Source organism: Colossoma macropomum, unplaced genomic scaffold, assembly GCF_904425465.1.
Source record: "Colossoma macropomum unplaced genomic scaffold, Colossoma_macropomum, whole genome shotgun sequence".
Lineage (NCBI taxonomy): Eukaryota > Metazoa > Chordata > Actinopteri > Characiformes > Serrasalmidae > Colossoma > Colossoma macropomum.
Genome location: NW_023494800.1, coordinates 4,196,058 through 4,217,533, shown reverse-complemented (window position 1 = coordinate 4,217,533; position 21,476 = coordinate 4,196,058). Strand labels below are relative to the sequence as shown.

General features: G+C 37.5%; 1 protein-coding gene across 1 annotated transcript; it reads left to right on the top strand.

The window, feature by feature from the left end:
- The first annotated feature begins 667 nt into the window (after positions 1-667).
- On the top strand, positions 668-13,400 carry LOC118820390 (GTPase IMAP family member 7-like). Its single transcript, XM_036588708.1, has 5 exons — positions 668-1,311; positions 8,234-8,926; positions 10,246-10,307; positions 11,054-11,154; positions 13,360-13,400. Exons 1-3 carry the CDS (start codon positions 1,287-1,289, stop codon positions 10,281-10,283), a joined length of 756 nt encoding a protein of 251 aa, XP_036444601.1. The 5' UTR covers positions 668-1,286; the 3' UTR covers positions 10,284-10,307; positions 11,054-11,154; positions 13,360-13,400.
- Positions 13,401-21,476: the final 8,076 nt, after the last annotated feature.

The window sequence follows — 21,476 nt, the reverse complement described above, 5'->3', positions numbered from 1 at the left end:
TGAGTAAGATTTGAAACTCACTGACCTGAGACTCTACCCAAAGACTCAAGACTCAATTCAGACCTGAACCACAGTGACTCAGGACTCAGCTCATTCCCCAAAGAGGACTTGACTCGCACTTGCGCAAAGTCAACATTGCTGAAGATCAGACTTCAGTTTTCATTGAAAACAAGAATTTTTGATGGTTGTATGTTTTGGATTATCGCTGAAGTCTAGCTGCTTGCATAACTGTTGAAGTCCCTGTGCTGTGGAAGCTGTAAGTTTTCATACTTCAAAAGAATTCCTAATAAGGTCACAATAGCTTTTTAAATGGTTTCCACTTGTGAGCCGTTAATATATCTGCCATAGATAAAAAAAAAATCTCTCTTTAAGGATTATTGATCAGGTTGTGAGCCTGAAGGGAAGCACTGGGAATGAAAATTATATGGTATACTTTACAAACAAATTAATAGAAATTCATTAACAATGAAAAGGGTTAAAAGTGGTACCCAAATATTTGGATTAATAATCAGGAAGATGCATCACACACTGCAGACTAATGAGGGAAAGTAAAAATCTTTTTGAAAGTGCTATAGATTTCTGTGTCTGAAAGTGGAGTAAACATACATGTTCGTAAGATCAACAGCTCTGCATAAAACAGGCCTGTGTGGGAGGGGGGCAAGAAGGAACCCATAAAAATGCGTGAGATTATATCTCAACAATGCTAGAAAGCATCAGAGTGGGAAATGTGAGAACATGGGAAAGTGATATTTAAACTGAAGCAGACAGTAAAATACAGGTAAATACTGCTTCATTCTGCTTAGAAACTGAAACTTGCTCTATTAAGTATCAATGTGTGGGGCTTTAATATTTATGCAGGAGGCATATTTCACGTTTTAATTTTCTTTAAAATATCTGCAGACAAATCCTATTAATCCTGATTGTTTGAGTCTACAGCAAAAACAAATCTTCACTTTAAAGCTCCAGTACTTTTCAGAAATGTTGTGTATACAAAGTCTATGCACTGTACTGGAGTTTATTAACAGTCAGTTTTATTATTATTATTTTTTTAGCTCAGGTCATTTTATTGTGTTATTCCATTGCCATTTCTTTTTGTATTTGAATGTTTAAGTTATATTACACCTTTTTGTATATGTTTAACCGACCCTGAAGCAAAATTGGTTTTGGTAGTTGCTGCTCATTCTCAAAGTTCAGTAACATATAAATAAAATTGCTATGTATCTTTACTTGCAGAATCAGATGAAGATATAGAGGACTGGACACCAGATGTGGATACAGAAAGCAGGATGACAGAAGTGGACATAGAGCACAGTGAGTCTTTGGAACTGTTATAATTACTCCAAAAAGTGCCCTCAGTGGTCACAAAATCAGGCCAATATAAAAAGAAGTATATTCACAAGACAGACAACACACCCAAATGCAATGCAGAGTCAGGACACAACAGACTAAAGTCAAAACATAAGATATTCAATACTGGCTAAACAGCTTTGAATTACAGTAGACAAACACAGGCAAGTCTTTGCAAAAACTGAGGGCAAAGTCAGCCTTTATAAAGGGAATTAATAATATAGTGAACACTGGTTGGAACACCACCGCAACCCAGAAGGATAAGCGGTTTAGATGATGGATGGATGGATGGATGGTTGGAACACACTGAACCATGGAAACAAATCAGTATCAGACAGAATCCTTCAGTGCTAAGCTGGAATCCCCATGACAGAAGCAAGTAAAATAAAGGACAGTATTGCATTTATGTAAGAGTTTTTATTCATGTGCAAATCATGTACACATTTGGATTGAATTCAAATTCTTGTCATGTTGAGTTCAGTTGGGTTCAGACATCACTTGTGCTGGGTTCAAACTTCACATTCAGGTTTTCACAGCTCACTTCCCACTTTAAACAGACTTTATCCTGCATTTTCCCCACATTACTCTCACTTTATTCTTCACTGCTTTTACTATTCTAAATCGTATTTAGCAATGAGTTCCCAAAGCAGTCTTCTTCTCATGCATGTAAGATGCTGTTCAAAAGCCTTACTTGAATATATTTGTCAAAGCAGAACTTAAACTTAACTGTGGACATCTGATTAATGTACCATTTTATTTTCTATATATTGTGTTATATTTTATTGATCAGCATTCTAATTATGCTATTATTAGCAGTACTTGTACTTGTTTGTAAACCGGCGCCATCCTGTCATGTTTTTTGTTTGGTTCTTTGGGCGAAGGGCCAGTTCAGATCTGTTAGACCTAAAACATCCTGAATTTGATCGGACTCAGACTGGGTTTGGATTCAAAACGCGATGCTGTGTGTCGGGTCAGGTTAAGTTGGGCTCACACAGATGGTTCTCGGGCTGTATTTCAGGCTTGATTAAAGCTTGAATTCGAGTAGTAGGTGTGCAAGGCTTACATTTTTTTTGCTTGATTTTTACTCAGTTTCTCCCCCAGTTTAGTCATTTGCAGTTCCCACCCATAAGATAGTCCTCCTTCCTCATGGCAAAACTGTATTTCTATAATCGAAAGATCATGAGTTTGAATTTTGGCAATTAGCCTTCTGCAGTCTGATGTCTGAGAACAGGAAGCCCTAACACCCCTGTGGCACTGTGTGTAATAGGGGAGAAATAGCAATGGCTAAATTGGAGAAACTGAGAAAAAAAATGACCAAACAATTTAAGTCATTTCAGCTTATAAGGACTCATCACATTCACCTCCTCGTTTTTTAGCAAGCTCAACTGATAACAATTTATATAAGGGCACATGATCTGACAGTAATTGAGGCATTAACTAATGTGGTAGCAGCTATAAAGTCTCGAGTCATCTTCATGAAACCATTCCAGACAAGAGAATGAAAAGCAATTTTTTCCCAACATAAAGGCATTTTTCTTTGTTTGACCCTTCAAAAGCTATCATGCTCACCCTGTGTCACTGTCTCCAGAGAAAACTGAACATTCCATCTGTGTCCCAAATGATCAGCCTTTCAGAGAGCTGATAGCACACTACCTGGCTTGCTAAAATAGCTTTTTTTGGCTGTTTTTATATCTTTTTGGCTGTATTTATATCTTTTATATCTAGTCCTATATGCAATTCTATATATCACCTCTTTGGATAGACAAAGCTGTCTGAGTTTCAGGTTTCTGTAACGGTGATCACAGAAGGTAGACGCTTGCGGATAAAGGAGTTCAACCAGGCTTTAATGTTGAAATCAGAATCCAAACTCGTAGTCAAGAAGCAGGCAAAAATGTCAAGGCACAAAAACAGAGAACCAAAGCAAACAATCCAGAGGGGTAAACCAGAAATCAGAGTTGGGGGAAACGAGAATACAAGTCATACACGAAAATAACACCATAGAAATAACGCTCAGTAGTTCACGAATGAAGCAATACCTCACAACTGACTATTGCTAAAGCCCGGGCTTATAAGCTAGTCTGAAGTAGTCATGTGATCAAACATACAGGTGTTGCACATTAAAATTCGTGAGCGAGTGTGGAGATCAGCAGTCAGCTGATCTCGCTCTTCACTCTGGGAGATGTAGTCCGTGTGTGGATAGAGTCTGTAGGCCGTGAGGAGGTCATGTCCTCTGTGAGATCAAGTCCATAGCTTCGTTGGTGGTATTCGTGACAGTTTAACCCAAAGTGTCATATGTAAGTGCTTTCGATATGCTCACAGAAGCTGATGTAAGATGTCACAGTGTCAGTGTATTCACACACTTGGGCAGTTTGTGAGTGTGGTTAGCTATAATGAACAATGAGTCTGTGTGTTTGTTCTCCATGCTAGTCATGCTGTTGGCTTATACAAGGTAAATAAACATTCAAAAAAACAACAAAATAAAGTAAATAAACATACAAAAAAAACAACAAAACAGTCATGCTGTTGGCTTATGCAAGGTAAATAAACATACAACGAAACACTGACAGCACAGTCTGTGACACCATTTTGGATAAAATGTGTGGACAATCACATTACATGATTTGTACTGTTTTCAGTTTGATAGAGGTCAAGCAGAATTTATTAATCACTGCTTTCTGTTTTAATTAGCATGTCACATACCATCCCAACTTTTTAGAATTTGATATTTGAGGCCCTGGATTAGCATATATTAGTTAGAGGAAAATCAATTAATGTCTTGCCTTCATGCCCTAGGAATGCAGCTAGTTTTGCTTGAAAGTCTTCTTTTTCAACTGGAGCTTGCAGTTGTAGTTTCTATGATGCTACCTACTCAGGGACCCCACTCATCTTTAATCCCAATCTGTTCTGGGACTCTAATCAATAAAATGTCAGCTGCAATCTCTTCCAGGATACAATGGCTTCTACCTGTGTATTCTAAACACTGCCTACTTGTTCAGTATGCCCAAATACCCTGCTTGCATCTAGTACTTGTTAAAGAACTTCATCAGGAGACACCCCACTAAGCACTACTGCATGTTTGGCATCGACATTTTCCCCTCACACCAATTAAGAAGTTGTTCTGAGTTCATCTTAAATCCATCCATCCATCATCTAAACCGCTTATCCTTCTGGATAAGCTGGAGTGCTGGAGCCTATCCCAGCTGTCATTGGGCGGAAGGCAGGATACACCCTGGACAGGTCGCCAGTCCTTCGCAGGGCAGACATACACAGTCACACCTAGGGGCAAATTAGCACGTCCAATCAGCCTGACTGCATGTCTTTGGACTGTGGGAGGAAACCCACACAGACACGGGGAGAACATGCAAACTCCACACAGAAATGACCCTGGCCGGGAATCGAACCCATTCTTGCTGTGAGGCAGCAGCGCTACCCACTGCGCCACCGTGCCGTCCTCATCTTAAATCAACAGTGTGAAAGTAAAAGTTTGAAGTGTTGCCCCTCAACAATAAGAAAAGCTCAAAAACACTCCGCAACGTTCCCTTTAGCATGAGTGAACAGTTTCATAAACATATCAGAATTCATCCTGCATCAAACATACAGATGTGGACACTGTTCATTGAAAAGACTGCAATGTCACAACGACACGTAAATATCTGAAAAAAAGACTTTGTCTTGACCCAAACAGTATTAGACAGGTTTAACCAATGTTTGAGAGTGGATACATGAAACATCCTGGCGTTTAAAGTCTTGAGGTAGCTTCTGGAAGCTGGGAGAACAGATTCTCCCAATGGCTGTGTTTACATGCAAAGATTTTTGCCAATCTTTTTGCCAATCTTGAATACATCCCCATTACAGGTTAAGACTGAGTTGTTTATTTCCTCAGTCTACTCAACAATCTGATGGAAAATCTTTGTTTACATGCTCACTACAAGTAATCCGAAATGACGTGCATGTGTAAACCACCACTTAGTGTAGACGTTACCATGACAATGAGCATCACGTGAGTCCAGTCAGAGTGAGATGAACAGCAGTGAGCAGCGCTTGTGTTTTTATTTACTTTAAAATGGTGTCAGACTCAGGAAAACGTCCTTCACATGTCCTTATTAAAGAAGGCCGAGAGGAAGACGTCGTGTTCTGAGACACATAAGCTGGACGTCCGTCCCACCGCCATCTTTTAAAGATCAGAGCATAAACTTCGTCTCCTCTGCTGACCAGTTTCTGCTCCGCCATGCTGAACGGTATAAATTTTAACTATGACGTGACGAACATGATCAGAACGGACTTAAACTTTCTGATAGGGAATGTAATCAGATACAGGCGTTTACACGGATATTATTCTTCTATTTAACGGATTATTTACAGGATTACCCACCTCGTTCAATCGAATAGAAACTGTATTCCAAATGGCCTCAATCAGACTAGACTATTCCAACTGAAGTGTTTACATGGACATATTCTGTTCCGATTGAGCTATTAGTCAGATTATTAACTGATTATTAGGCCGCATGTAAACGTGGCTAATGTTGAAGTAAACAGGTCCATGTACATAGGTAACCGTACAGTGTCAAAGTGTCCTGAAGTCCATTCATCCGAATTAGTTTTTTCAATGCTAACAAAGCTAGCTAGTGGGTTAGCAGGCTGTTCATTGAAAAATATCGTCCAAACTAGCTCAAATTCGTTCGTCACGCCGATGGACTTCTCTCTCAGAGTGCTGCAGCTAAATGTCCTTCGAACTGCATGTTTTTTACGTCCTTTAGTCTTTTCCCAGCATTATATTTTGTTTTCTTTCAAGCCTTATTGACTAACTCAGCTATGAGCTTAGCAACTCAAACATGTCTCTCCCTCTTTTCTCCATTGACACTCTTTTTTTTTCTTGTTCTTGACATTTTTTGAAAGGAAAAAGCAGGGCTGTATTTACAACCCCATTTCCAAAAAAGTTGGGATGCTGTGCAAAATGTAAATAAAAACATAATGCAATGATGTGCAAATCATTTAAACCCTATATTTAATTGAAAATAGTACAAAGACAACATATCAAATGTAGAAACTGAGACATTTTATTGTTTTTTGAAAAATATAGGCCCATTTTGAATTTGATGCCGGCAACATGCTCCAAAAAAGTTGTGATAGGGCCAAAAAAAAGTTGGTGTTGTGTAATGCTAAAAAAACTCCTGGTGGTTAGTTGGCAACAGGTGAGTAACATGATTGGGTATAAAAAGAGCATCTCAGAGAGGCTGAGTATTTCAGAAGTAAAGATGAGGAGGGGCTCACCACTTTGTGAAAGACTCAAGAATAATGTTTCTCAACATAACATAGCAAAGAACTTTTTGCTTTTCATCATCTACAGTACATAATAATATTAGAAAATTCAGAGAATCTTGAGAAATCTCTATATGCAAGGGACAAGGCCAAAAACCAGTATTTGCTGGCCAAATACCCTGAAGAAATATTCTGTAGAGGAAATAACTGCATGGGCTCAGAAACACTTCTGAAAATCACTGTCTGTGAAAACAGTTCGTCACTGCATCCACAAATGCAAGTTAAAACTCTAAAATGCAATGAAGAAATCATATATGAACTAGATCCAAAAACGCTGCCACCTTCTCTGGGCCCAAGCTTGTTTAAAACGGACTGAGGCGAAGTGGAAAAGTGTCCTCAAGTAAAGTGAAGTCAAGAGGCTTTCATTGTCATTCCATCTGTGTACAAGTACAACAAATCTACATTTGAAATTCTTTTTGGAAATCATGGACATTGTGTCCTAAGGGCTAAAGACCATTTAGCTTGTTTTCAGTGCACAGTTCAAAAGTCAGTATTCATGATGGTATAGGGGTGCGTTAGTGCACATGGCATGGGTGACGTGTACATCTGTGAAGGCTGTGAAGGCATTAATGCTGAATAATATATATGTTTTGGCAACACATGCTGCCATCCAGACGACGTCTTTTTCAGGGAAGACCTTGATTATTTCAGCAAGACAATGTCAAAACGCATTCTGCATGTATTACAGCAGCATTGCTCCGGATTAAAAGAGACTAGGTGCTAAACCGGCCTGCCTGCAGTCCAGACCTGTCACCCACCCATTTTTCATTATGACATAAAAAATACAACAAAGGAGACCCTGAACTGTTGAGCAGCTGAAATCCTGTATCAAACAAGAATGGGAAACATTTCACTTTCAAAACTACAGCAGTGTCTCCTCAGTTCCCAAACGCTTACATAGTGTTGTTAAAAGAAGAGGTGATGAAACACAGTGGTAAACATGACACTGTCCCAACTTTTTTGGGACATGTTGTTGGCATTAAATTCAAAATGGCATATATTTTTCAAAAAAAAAAAAAAACATTTCTCAATTTTCAACATTTGATTTGTTGTCTTTGTAGTATTTTCCTTTAAAAATATGGTTTACATGATTTGCACATCATTGCATTCTATTTTTATTTACATTCTGTGCAGCATCCCAACTTTTTTGGAAATGGGGTTCTTATGGCAAAGAAAAGATCAGACTTATGATATCTATGAAAAATAAATACATTCTTGTAGATGTATATGTTTACAGATTGTGTACCTAGACATTGTCCATATGAAAAATTTGTACATCCTGTTTTATAAGTAGGGCTTAAATGTGAATTTTCACAAAATTCTATTTCTCTCTGTTACCAATGATGTTGTTTCCAAGGATCACAGCTAACTCAGGAATAATCACATCATGATTAAAGACATACAAAATAGAGATAATTAGTATTTTTCAATATAAAAACTTACTAAAATATTTATTCTTACTCCTTTTGGTGCTTCTATTTCCCAATGATTTCCCAATTTTTGTATTATAAACATATTATTAGCAATGTTTTAACAAATTATCTGTCCATTGTGTATCTCTATACAGGTGAAAAATTTCCATACGCCCTGAGAAGTTCAGTTGACCCTAAAGAAGAATGCAGATTGATTCTGTTGGGAGGTGATAAACACACAAAGCATGATGCATATAACTTCATACTCAGGACTGAGGATATAGGAAAAAGCAATAACAGCGTGTATGAGAACTATATTAAAGGAAGACATGTCTCAGTGTTAGACACTCCTTCTGTCTGGAGGGATCACTTGGCATCATTCTGGTTTTTTTCCAGAAAACTCAATCAAATCAAACATGAACTGCAGGACTGTATTTCAAAGGCGTTCCCTGGACCTCATGCCTTTCTGTTAGTACTTCAAGCTGGGCGTGACACTAGAAAAGAGCGTTATCTTTTAAAAGCAATCAGTTCAGTGTTTGGAAAGGAGGCCTTAGACTACACTATGGTGCTGTTCATTTATTCTGGACAGAATTCACAGACTGCCTCGAAGAACTCTTATGTTCGGAGGTGTGGAAACAGGTATCACTTTTTGGAGAACACTGATCAAAGTGTTCAAGAGCTGTTCAGGAAAGTTGAGAAAATGACAGACGTTAAACAGAGTAAGTTCTTCATCCCATCATCATATGAAAACTATATGAAACTCAACTTTGAATCATGGGAAAAGAAACGACTTTGTCGTGGAACAACACCAGTGCGCCGGGGCAGTAAAGAACTCATTCCTATAGATTGTAAGTATTATATTACCATCCCATATTCTGGCTACTAAGTTTTTTCAGCACTTTAATAATACTAACAAATGAAAGTTATTTGCATTAAATTAATAAGACTTAATTTTATATTTTTGTGTCAGTCACATATTGCTGCCTCACTGTTTGTAACATGGCCTCTCCAGACAATTGGATAGGAAGTAGCATGTATGTTTGAACAAAGACTCTATACCTTCTGTCAGCAGAGTCTCGTTTCCTCAGTGGGAACCCTTAAGAATTTTAGCAGTGACGTTTAGATTTTGAAGGGCAATAAGGATCAAGTTCACAATGCTATCATACTTTAGAGCAGGTATGTCAAAATGACTCTATAGGCCAAAATGTTGCAGACATTAGCATTTACCCTCATCTAACACTCTGGTACTCAATCAGGTATGTTTAATGAGGAAGTGTGCTGAAGTCTGCAGGGTTTTGGCCCGCAAGGACTGGAGCCTGACATGTGCTTTAGAGGTTATGTGATATGTACAAGTATAGGCTTAGGGCCATTAATTCCAAAAATATAAAACAATTCTCAGGAAATCTTTAAAAGGGATAATGTGATTGTATTTTAATAGTATTTTCTAGTATAGTGAAAAACCCAACTTAGATCTGATGGCATTGTATGAGTTTTATTTTAACCTCTTTGACTCCTTGGGACCACCAGTGGTTCCAAAAACACACTTCGTCATATTCTTTACTTCATAACTTTCATATTTCATAAGCTACATTCCAAAGGTGGGTGTCATATGAAGCTATAACTGTCTTCTTTCCAGTCAAATAGATGGGTAATGACATTTTAAAAAGAAACTGACCGTTGACCCATTTTTCCACTAATCTGAGCTATAATCTGGATCTCAGATGGCGTCTCTTCAGTGATCTGCTCTGTAAAAATGACTTTTATAAAAAAATACAAAGAGCGTCTAAGATTTTTGGCTTTCGGAAGTAAATTGTAAGCATATAGCAATATGTGTATGATCATAAAACAAATTTTCTGTTAATCTGAGGGGGATTATTTAAAAAAAAATTACAGTTATTTCATGCAGTTACTGAATAATTTGCTTTAGGATTTGGGCATGGAAATTCAGATGGAAAAAAATATAAAATATAAAAACATACCTACGAGCATAAGTGGTAAAATCCGTAGGTTATAAGCAAAATTCTTGCTAAAAAGGTCTACATTTTTATGATTATCATAAATTAATTTACACTCTAAAGTGTGTGGTAGTGTTAATATGAAAGTAATAATGTTTCAGGTTTTAAGATTCTGTCATTGTTTTTTTCTAATTTTCTATTTATCTCTCTAGTATCAGAACACCAAAGAAGAGATTCAGATTCAACTTAAATGGATTTAAACGAGGGGAAAGAGGTGAGTATGGGAACAATTTAGGTTATAAGAAGTAAAAGAAAGGTTCACCAACTTTTGCTTGTTTGTTATGCAAAGATGTTAAACAATATAGGTTTGTGTTTAATTGATATTAAATGGAAGAACATAAAAATGAGACTGGGAACAATTATTAGCATTATGATAATACTCTTGGTTTTCACAGTGCAGAGGATTGTCCTATATATTCTGACAGAAATCATCCTCAATTTCATGAACTCATGTTGTGGTGCACCACGGATTCAAACTGTAATGCACAACATCATAACCATTCTTTCTGCATTGGTACAATGTGTATCTGTGTTTTGATGCTGCCACCTGACTGTAAAGTGTCCTTGACTATGAGAAAGGCACATTATAAATTAAAACGTATATAAACTGTCCATTATTGCAGTTTGCCATTGGATTTCCACACCCTGTATTTCCGTTTTTGTTGGTGGCAAAGCAAGCACTTGTGACTCTCTGGATGTTTTTGTTTACTGTGGGTAAAGAATGCACATGAGAGGGCCACCAGATGCAAGGATTAAGCCAAGCTAGGTCTCAGGTTATCTTTTTCAGGATGCACAGTAGAAAGATCAGGATTTCCTATGTTTTATTCTGATAATTCTTTTAATGACTGTGCCATGGTGGCAGAAATGCTAACATACAACTATTTTTGTCAACTGTTGGAAATCAGTCCATAAGGAGACATTGAACTAATGCAATTTATTGTATTGTGTTGATCTTTGTAGTCCACCTGCTGTGACAGTGGCTGGAAGAAGAGGCCATGTTGTCTCGAGTGGGGAACAGGCTGTAGCTGTACCACCAGACCTGTACATGCCAGAGGATAAATGTTAGTGGCGAGCTTATTTAAAATCAATTGTTTTATCCTTTTTTAAAACACACAGCCTTTTTTGTTAAACTTATCTATAAACTGCATAATCATGTAGCATTATTAGCACTGATCAAAGTAAGGTGTGTTTAAGTTCATTAAAGTGATTAACCGAATTGATTATATGCAGTAACTCTGGTGTACAAACAAGAGGGAGATATAATATGAGAAGCGGTCTCCTCAGAACAGTGTCAGTGATTCTTGGAATGCTGTGATCCACATTTGACTTAATCCAGATGCTCATTAAACCACCACTGGATTTGTTTGCATTATCATGTTTGAATAAGCAATATCAGGTAAGAGAACTCGGGGGTCCGTGTTTTGTTTGAGAGTGGACCACCAAAGCCCCAGTTTGGTTTTCTGGATATATTTTTGAGAGCAAAAGTTTATAATACTTAGCAATAACACTATTAAGTCCCCATCTGTGGGTGAGCCTGTTTCTCTTTGCCTATGCAGTATGTACAGTTGTAAGCAAAAGTCTGGGCGCCCCTGGTTAAATTACATTTTGATGATTTTCTGAGTGAAAATTTATAGAGAAAATTAGTGTTATCGCAAAATGTGTGCATGTTGTGTTGCATTTTTAATGTGTTTTATTTTTAGCTAAATTTTATCAAATTACATGTTTTGGTGAGTGAAAAAAAGTGAACACACCCACTACAGAGAACACACTGCTGCACAGTCACTGCCTATTCGATGTTCAAATATTGAAGAAAAATACTGAATGTGGCCTGTTTAAAAGTAATGGCACTTTTTATGTTTTATGTTTTTTACCTCCAATATGTTAAACAAAAATTTATAAATTAATAAATAAATTAAGTTATTAAAAATACAAATTGTGCACTAAAATTGCAGAAAGATGCTGCATTTCAGCTTGCTCTTTGTAGAAGACGTTAACTTATTTTCACTATTTTCAAAAATAAGACGTCGTTTAATCAGGGGTGTTTTAAAACTGTGGCATAAAACTGCATGTATTTGGGATAGTCATTGTTTTTGAGACTGTTCCACTTGACAAAATAAATATTTCTTCAGTTTTTGTGATCTGTGAATATGAAATTCTGATGTAGACAGTGTGGTTTATGTGCTTCATGTTGCTTTGAAAACCTGTTTATCAAAATGTTGAGTGTCAAACTTCTTTTATAATACATACAATACTGCTAATGGACATTCAGACATATGACTCACTTGTATAACTGTGTGTAACTTTTGTCTGTTTTTATATGATATCTTCAGTATGTTTTAATGAATATGTGAATAAAACATTTTTAAAAATGATATGAAGGGATATGGAGTTATCTCCATGCAAAAGTTAAAACTAACCCCCTCATGTAGAGACTGTATTTAGCCTGGCTGCTAGCTCTCACTGTGAGTTATACATGCAGTGCAATATTACAGCCACCAAGATGGAGCTTAAAATAATAGAGGGGTCAATTCTGTGATTTATACATATTATATTTTACCTTTATGGTAAAAACAGTCTTCAGTGTGAATCTTCAGAAATATCAGTCCAAATCCAGTGAAATTATGTTGCTATGGTAATATGAGGAAGTGCTTAAAAGCACAGTCAACTCCAACCTGTTGAACTACATTTGTGTAACATTAAACGTTAGTTTGTGCCTCGCCTTAAAATTAAGTGACCCTTATTGTTCCCACAACACAGAAATTCACCTCCACATTTAATCCATCTGTGCAGTGAAACACCACATAGACACTAGTGAACACACACACTAGGGGGCAGTGGGCGCAATTGCACAAGGCAGCCCTATCCACGGCGTCCGGGGAACAGTTGGGGGTTAGGTGCCTTTCTCAAGGGCATTTCAGTCACATACTTTCCAGTGACAAGGCTGGTTCTCTAACCTCCAGCCCACGACTGTCCACCTCCTAACTTCTGAATTATATAATTCATTTTAAAAATTCCATCAACAATCAAGAAAATAAAAGTCCCCTATTTCTTCTTCTGCTGTTTAGGAGACAGAGATTGTGCTTATTTTCCTAAATCTGAGTAGTTCCATCAGAATCTATTTAACCCTTCCAGTTCCTGAGCACTCTGGAAAGACACGTTTCATGATTCAGTGGGTCACCTAAATTTTTTGGCTATAAATGTCACTTTAACATTGCAAAAGTGACAGTTATTGACAAAACATTTACCTTTTTTCACTACCTACATAGGGTCTTTGGCAGTACAAAGGTGTGAAGATAAGGATTTAAAGGTAGGCTGCATTCATATATTAGCAGTCAGTTGCTAAACGGACGTTTAAGTCATGTGAAGTTGAAAGACAACAACTGTAAAAGTTTAAGCGGCACAGCTGACTCTAGTTTTACAGCTATATTTACTGTGACAGGTCACAGTAAAGGTAGGATATTTAAAAATAAGATTCCATCCCATAGAATAATGTCGTTTTCTACCCATTTCCAAAGCCACAAAGAAACAAAAATTGTCACTGTGATCAGCGAATTTGGGACTTACATGTTCTTTTACTACAAAAGCTTAAATGGAGTTTGTGTAAATGTCAATGCAAACAAGGCAAAAATGTAACAAATGCCATGGCACTGTGTTTATCCTAATGATTAGATTTCTTTTTTTTAGGTTTGCTGTGCTCTTTATTCTTGTCTTTGTATATCTCAGCTGTCTTATTTTAACTTAGTTATGTTGTCTTCACTGGGCAAGCATGCCTGTGGTGAGTGGCTGCATTACAGCGAAGGCTGCTGGTTGTTTTTTTTATGTGAATCCAACTTTCTGGTTGATTGATATTGTTTTGTATCACCACAGGGTGGAAGTGTTGGGATAGGTCAGATGATGACTGTACTGCTGTAATGGCATTGCAGAACATTAGCACACTCGGAAATTGTTTTCACTTTTTCCCAGGACTACCCAAAATTTATGTCTGCCTGCACCACTGCTTGAGCCCCTACCCTTTTGTGTTTAGAGTGTACAAAATTTGTGTTTTTTATTGCCTACATCATTGTTTATGATCTGTTTCAGTGATGCTCAGCTCAGTCTCACCACAGAAATAGAGTTCAAGGTTTGTTTAAGGTTCCACAAGCTTCATTGCTCTTGGGTGCCCTCTCTTGTGTAGTACCAGCAACAGTGGAGATTACCTTAGCAATTCCGGGAAAAATGGGAAAAGAAGAATGGCAAAAAACAGGGAATGCAGTGTCACCCAGTTTTTTAGAGGAAAGTCTGGAGCTTTTGGTTGAAAGGAAGTTTTTGCTACAGTTTGCTACACCTCCCATTTCCTAGTGCAAAATACTCTCTGCTTTTGTGTTAAGATGTCATGTTATGACCACTGAAATGTAAAAGTTTTACTTGAAAGTGAAGGTGAAGTACAGAGTCCTGAAGTGATACCAACAATTGGGAGGAAAAAAAGAAAAATACAAAGTGAACAAAAGCAAAACTCTCACAGACACTTCAGCACAAAGCAAGCTTAAAGACTAAGCAGTGTTCCAAGGTCTCTGGTGGCTTTTAAAGCCAGTATGACGAGGCACAGGTGACTGATATACAGAAACTGATATCTTAGTGGGCTTAAACATCAGAGCCACACTTAGCAATGTCTGAGTTCTTTTTCAGTACTCATGCTTTGGTGCCACCTGCTGGTTAGGTGTGGTGTGACATCTGTAGAATTCAAAGATGCTCATTGAAAGCCATACTTGTATACTTATTTTTTTCAGTGTAAGTGTATGTTTCCCTAGCATTTGAGTAACATAACCATCATAGATCATGGTCATTAAATAAGACTCATTTTAAATCCTTTGCATGTTAATTAATGAGACATTTTTTAGCCAACCGCATTATTGCCTCACTATTTGCTATATGTTTGGTCAAATGACTTTTGCAGTTATTCACAAAGGAAGTATGAACCAAAACACCAGGTCTTCTGCCAGAGGTTCTGTCAGCAGAGACAGTCACATCTGCTGAATGAGAAACCAAATTTTATTTTAGCAGTAACATTAGAATATGAGGGAAAACAAAGATCAAGATCACAGTTACCTTTAAGAGTTTAATGTAGTATACACCTAAGAATAGGGCTAACACTAAAGCAGGCTTTATATAGTGAGACTGATCTGTTATTCAAAAGACAAAATACATCTATGGATTATTTTCAAATGTGACTGCACTTTTCAATCTAATCTAAAAATTAGTCTATTTTTTAATACTGTGACAAAAAAATGACAAAAGTGTCCTGATACCTACAGGTGGCACTATATACTATATCCTGGAGATATACTTAGATGAACATCAGTAGGTTGTGACCAACATTTCTGCTAAAAGAAAAAAGAACATTCATCTCTCTTTCAATTATCATCAAATGTTTTACTGTCATCAAGCGTATGACAGTATTGAAATGAAAGATTTTTAATGTAAATTCTCGAATTGTTGCTGATTTCTGAATAATCTAAGTTTCCAAACACCAAAATACAGGTTGAATGATGAATGGTTCATTTATTAGTGAACAGTTATTAGCAAAGATAAAATGTAGAGACCTATATTTGGTGGATTGAATGAAGGAACAGAAAAGGGAGGCTATTTATCTTCTTGATTGTTAGAATGCCAGGAATAGGGCTGTAGAGCCTGGCAACCTTGGCTATTGTTACAGTTTGCTATTGTATTTCCACACCTTGTATTTACTGTTGTGGGTGACAAAAACATAACAATGATATTAAAGTGGCTCTAAGTAACATTGAATCTGTGCAGAAAAAGTTAAAGCTCTCAAGACTCTAGATGTTTTTGTTTACTAGGCTAAAGATGAGCATTAAAGGGCCACCATAGGTAATCATCAAGCCGAGCTATGCCCAGTAGAAAGATAATTATATGTTTTAGTCTCATGATTATTTTTAATAACTGTACAACAGTGGAAGATTCGCAACCATGCAACTATTTTTTGTGATATGCAGAAATTGAAAAAACAATCAAGATGAATACAGAAACTGATGTTGTGTGCAGTCATTTACTGTGACTGTGATGCTACTCTTCTTACAGCTCTCAGTGGTGTCAGGTTCAGTATGGCTTCAAATAACAAGCCTTTTATTATAATTTCTGGCTAGAAGTGGCTTCAATATGGTGGAAATAACTGAGTGCTACATAAAATAAAAGCAGTCTTTAAGGGAACTGGCAAAATGTGAATCAGATATCCAAAAACCACCCACACTTTTAGGGTAGACTTGTTCTCTTTTGTCTAAATTAGGTATACAAGCAAACAGCCAAGAAAAACCCAAAAAACTGTGCACTAACAAAGGTAGATTCGTTCATATTATGCCTTATTTTATCAGGGTAAAATCACTCAAACACACACTTTCTCTTATTGTCTTTATTTCCATGGCATCACTGAGATGGTCTAGGGCATTCTGCCACTGGAAAGAGTGTTATTTTGAATTTATTTGATTCAAATAAATACATCATTTCCACATGAATAAAATGTGAAACATCAACACAACTTTTGCCAAAATTTACATTAAAGTAAAATTCCCAATTTTTTTCAAAATTCCTTCATAATTCAGTGGTTGAGGTGTAAACAGAGAGATTCAGAGTGGTTTGGTGTGAAATGGTTCAGATGTCTTTACAGTGGTGGTGATAGGAACCAGGGGTCACCATGACTACAACACAAATATAGACATTATATTTACTATCCAAAACCACCAGTGAACCTACACGAGTCTTCTGACCTTTTATCTGGAATACTGATGACGGTTAAATAATGGTACATCTGGGGACTATTTTGCCTCACCTCTCCAGATTCCTCTTTCTGGATTTTAAAAAAACATTTTCATTAGCCAAAAGCTTTCCGTAAAACTGCAGCTAGTGTATTAACCCTAACTCTATCCATTTAATGTAATCACTTTCTGTAAGAGGACTTTTAGCACCATTAAACATTTCAGATACCTGGTTCCCATCCCCACCACTGTAAACAATTCTGACATGTTGTCTCCATTTACTTTATTTAACTTTGTCAAACAATGCTTATGATTCAGAAACAGTATTCTTTGCACATTCATAATCTTCACTGCAAGTGCTACATCACCACCACCCATTTTCCTACATTTATTTATTTATTTAAATAATCAACATGCTAGTTTGACTGATTGAGTCATAATGTGTTTGATTGGATGGCACACTTCATTAATAATTCTATGCAAGTAGTCAACTTTACTGTGAATCACAATGAATAATCACATGACTTTTATCTTTTCACCAGGAAAGGTCCATTGAGACAGAGAAGAGACTCTTTAAGGAATAGTCAGGATAGACAGACAGAAGACAGACATACAAATCATAAAATCATGTGACAAGCAGTCTCCTGCTTACCAAACTAAAAAATACACCACATGACACTGAAGTACACTATTCTGCTGATCCCTTCTGCCAGTTTCTCTCTTACTTCCTCTCTTGGCACTGCATCTGTGGGTGCTCTCTTGCTGAAGAAATGAAGAAAACATAATTTATTTTTTATTTGATTAACTGTTTACAGTTATTATATTTTAATAAGTTATTTGGTTTTATAAAAGTGTAGTTTCTACTTACTTGAAATAATGATGCAGAGGCAGCAAACAAAAGGTAAGCAACTTCAATTCTTCCTGACCCTGGCTTGAAAAATTAGTCTGACTAGCTTTTAAATTCAATATTTTTAAGAAAGACTAATCACTTTTGGGAACTAAAACATAGTTAGTAATTTCTGGTTCATTTGTAATTAAAAGAACCATCATGCCTGTTGTATTTAACCTTAACCACTGTAGTAATATTATTATTTCATGTTTAAGTTTTGTTTGGAAACAACCTTTTAAATTGTTGAATTTTAAAGCTTCATTTGAAAAGACCGCTGAGCAAACAGCACAGAAGTTGCTCATTTTCAGCCCGGCAATATGTATTCATTGCTGTATTTCCTTGGTTTCAGTTCTGCTTGTACGAAAATATAAACATAACTCGCTAGTATTTTGCCAGCACACTCAGTGAGCTCAACGTACACTGAGGTACACTTTATTATGTACGCCTTCTTGTTTCTACACTCACTGTCCATTTTATCAGCTCCACTGACGATATAGTTTCACTTTGTAGTTCTACAGTTACAGACTGTAGTCCATCTGTTTCTCTGCATACTTTGTTATCCTGTTCTTCAGGTACTATTTGGGTGGTGGATCATTCTCAGCACTGCAGTAACAATGACGTGGTGGTGGTGTGTTAGTGTGTGTTGTGCTGGTCTGAGTGGATCAGACACAGCAGTGCTGCTGGAGTATTAAACACTTCAGTGTCAAACTAAAGCAAAAAGGGAAAAACAAAACAAAAATAGTGTGTGTTTGTGAAAAAAAGCAAACAAAACTAACCCTCTCTTTCCAATAAGAGAGCTAATATTCAAGAGCTATGTCTCTGAGCAGCCACACTAACTCTATGTTTACAGTATACTTCAATGAAAGTGCTCTATTAACACAACATGAGCTATTTTTATGAAAATCTCAACAACAAGCAAAAAAAGCACCAATGAGCCATGCAATAACATTCAAGCTCTTACACAGGCACAGCTCTATAGCAGAAGTTCTTTCAATTAATGGTCAGGGAGCACACTATATATACACTATATGAGCATACGTAATGGAGCACCTACATATTACACCAACAGGAGCCTTTATGACATCCCATTCTAAATCCGTAGGCATTAATATGGAGTTGGTCCCCCTTTGCAGCTCTAACAGCTTCCACTCTTCTGGGGTACAAGAGTACAAGATTTTGGAGAGTGTCTGTGGGAATTTTTGCCCATTCATCCAGAAGAGCATTTGTGAGGTCAGACACTGATGTTGGACGAGAGGGTCTGACTCACAATCTCCGTTTTAGTTCATCCCAAATGTGTGGATGGGGTTGAGGTCAGGGCTCTGTGAGGACCAAGTTCTTCCACACCAAACTCACCCAGCCATGACTTTATGGAGCTGCTTTGTGCGCTGGGGCTCAGTCATGCTGGAACAGAGAAGGTTCTTCCCTAAACTGTTCACACAAAGTTGGAAACTTCCAAACTCCAAAATGTTTGCTGAAGCATTACATTTTCCCTTTGCTGGAACTAAGGGTTCTAAATCAACCCCTGAAAAACAGCCCCATATCATAATCCCTCCTCCACCAAACTTTACAGTTGGCACAACGCAGTCAGGCAGTTAACGTTCTCCTGGTATTCGCCAGACCCAGACTCGTCCATCAGACTGACAGATAGAGAAGTGTGATTTGTCACTCCACAGAATATGTCTCCACTGCTCCAGAGTCTAGTCGCAGCAGGCAGAACAGTTTGGGGACGGTCCCTTCCTGTTCTAACATGACTGCGCACCAGTGCACAAAGCAAGATCCATAAAGACATGGATGAGCAAGTTTGGTGTAGAACAACTTGACTGGACTGCAAAGAGTCCTGCCTTCAACCCGACAGAGTGCCTTTGGGATGAATTAGAGCGGAGACTACGAGCCAGGCCTTCTCGCCCAACATCAGTGCCTGACCTCACAAATGCGCTTCTGGAAGAATGGTCAAAAATTCCCATAAACACACTCCTAACCCTTGTGGAAAGCCTTCCCAGAAGAGTTGAAGCTGTTATAGCTGCAAAGGGTGGGCCGACATCATATTAAACCCTATGGATTAAGAATGGAATCTCGCTCAATTTCATATGTGTGTGAAGGCAGACAAGCGAATACTTTTGGCAATATAGTGTATCTGTAACATCTGTCAGGAAATTTTAGTCCACTGCTTGCTGAGATGTTCTGTCCACTATTGGATTGCAGACTATCTAACTAATAGATTTTTCAGCAAGTTCTGTGTTTGCTTACAAAAAAGACACTGCTTCTGCCTCCTAGTTAGCCATGTCCTTACAGCTGATTTTGATCAAGCAGAACCTCAAAAGAACGGATTGTTTTTAATCATGTGTAACTCTTCTCTGCATACTTATAGTGCCTTTGCAAAATATTGATGCTCTTGGACGTTTTCCTATTATAGATGTTATTATCTGTGAAATCCACTGACTCACTGTGGATTTCATTTGTTTTTGTTATTTTACAATGATCAACAAAAACAGACTCTGTCATGTCAAAGTAAAAAAAGATCTTTGTAAAGTGATTCAAATTTATAACAAATATATAACACAAAGTATCTGATCACATAAGTATTTGGACATTGGACATAACTATTGGACATTTAATCTATTGTAAATATTTATTTTGAGATTTAATTTGAGAATACCAGTTTATCAATCCTTGCTTTATGAATTATGTGAATTATGTGGCCATATGTTTTAAAGTTTTATCTCCTTCTTACAGCTGAAGTATATTCATATGATGAGCAGCCACCAGCAGAACCCAAAACAGATCTCAGGCTTGTGTTACTGGGTGGAGACTCCACTGGTAACAGTTATGCATGTAGCACCATACTCAGACATCATCAGAGAGAGGAAACTATTAATCCACTGAAAGGTAACTTTATAGAGAGGACTGTTGGAGGAAGGCAGGTGTCTATCTTCAGAACCCCGTCCTACTGGATGGAGCACCTGGCTTCACATCGGATTTTCTCAAACGGAGTCGAGTCCATCAGACATGAGATTCAGAACTGCACGTCAACACTGTTTCCTGGTCCACATGCTTTTCTGTTAGTGATGCGAGCTGGTCATGCTTCTGGAAAAGAGCATTATCTGTTACGAGCAATAACCTCAGTGTTCGGAGCAGAAGCTTTAGAGTACACCATGGTCATGTTCATACATGTGCATGAATGGGATCATCCAAGGAAGGCCCTGAGTGATCGCTGTGTGCAGATGTGTGGAGAAAGATTCTGCTTTCTGGAGGACAATGATGAAAATGTAGAGGAGCTTTTCAGGAAAGTTGTAATAATGACAAAGAATAGAAAAGGGAGGTTCTTTGTTCAGCACTCATATGAAAATCTCATGAAAGCAAGTTTTGAATCATGGGAAAGCACAAGACTTCAGGCTCAACAGTGCAGAGAACATAAGCTGATAGAAGAAATGAAGGCAGAGCAACAACTGAAGGAGACTGAACTGAGGAAAAACCTGGAAACACTTGAACTAGTTGAGCAGGACTTGAGAAAAGAGCTGGAAGCATCCAGACTTAGTGAGAGTGCACTAAGAAAGGATCTGGATGGATCCAGACTCAGTGAGAGTGCACTAAGAAAAGATCTGGAAGGATCCAGACTTAGTGAAAGTGCACTAAGAAAAGATCTGGAAGGATCCAGACTCAGTGACAGTGCAGTAAGGAAGGAACTATATGAGTCAAATGACAGATCTAATAAACTTCAAAGAGAAGTAAAGGAATATAAAGAGAGGGA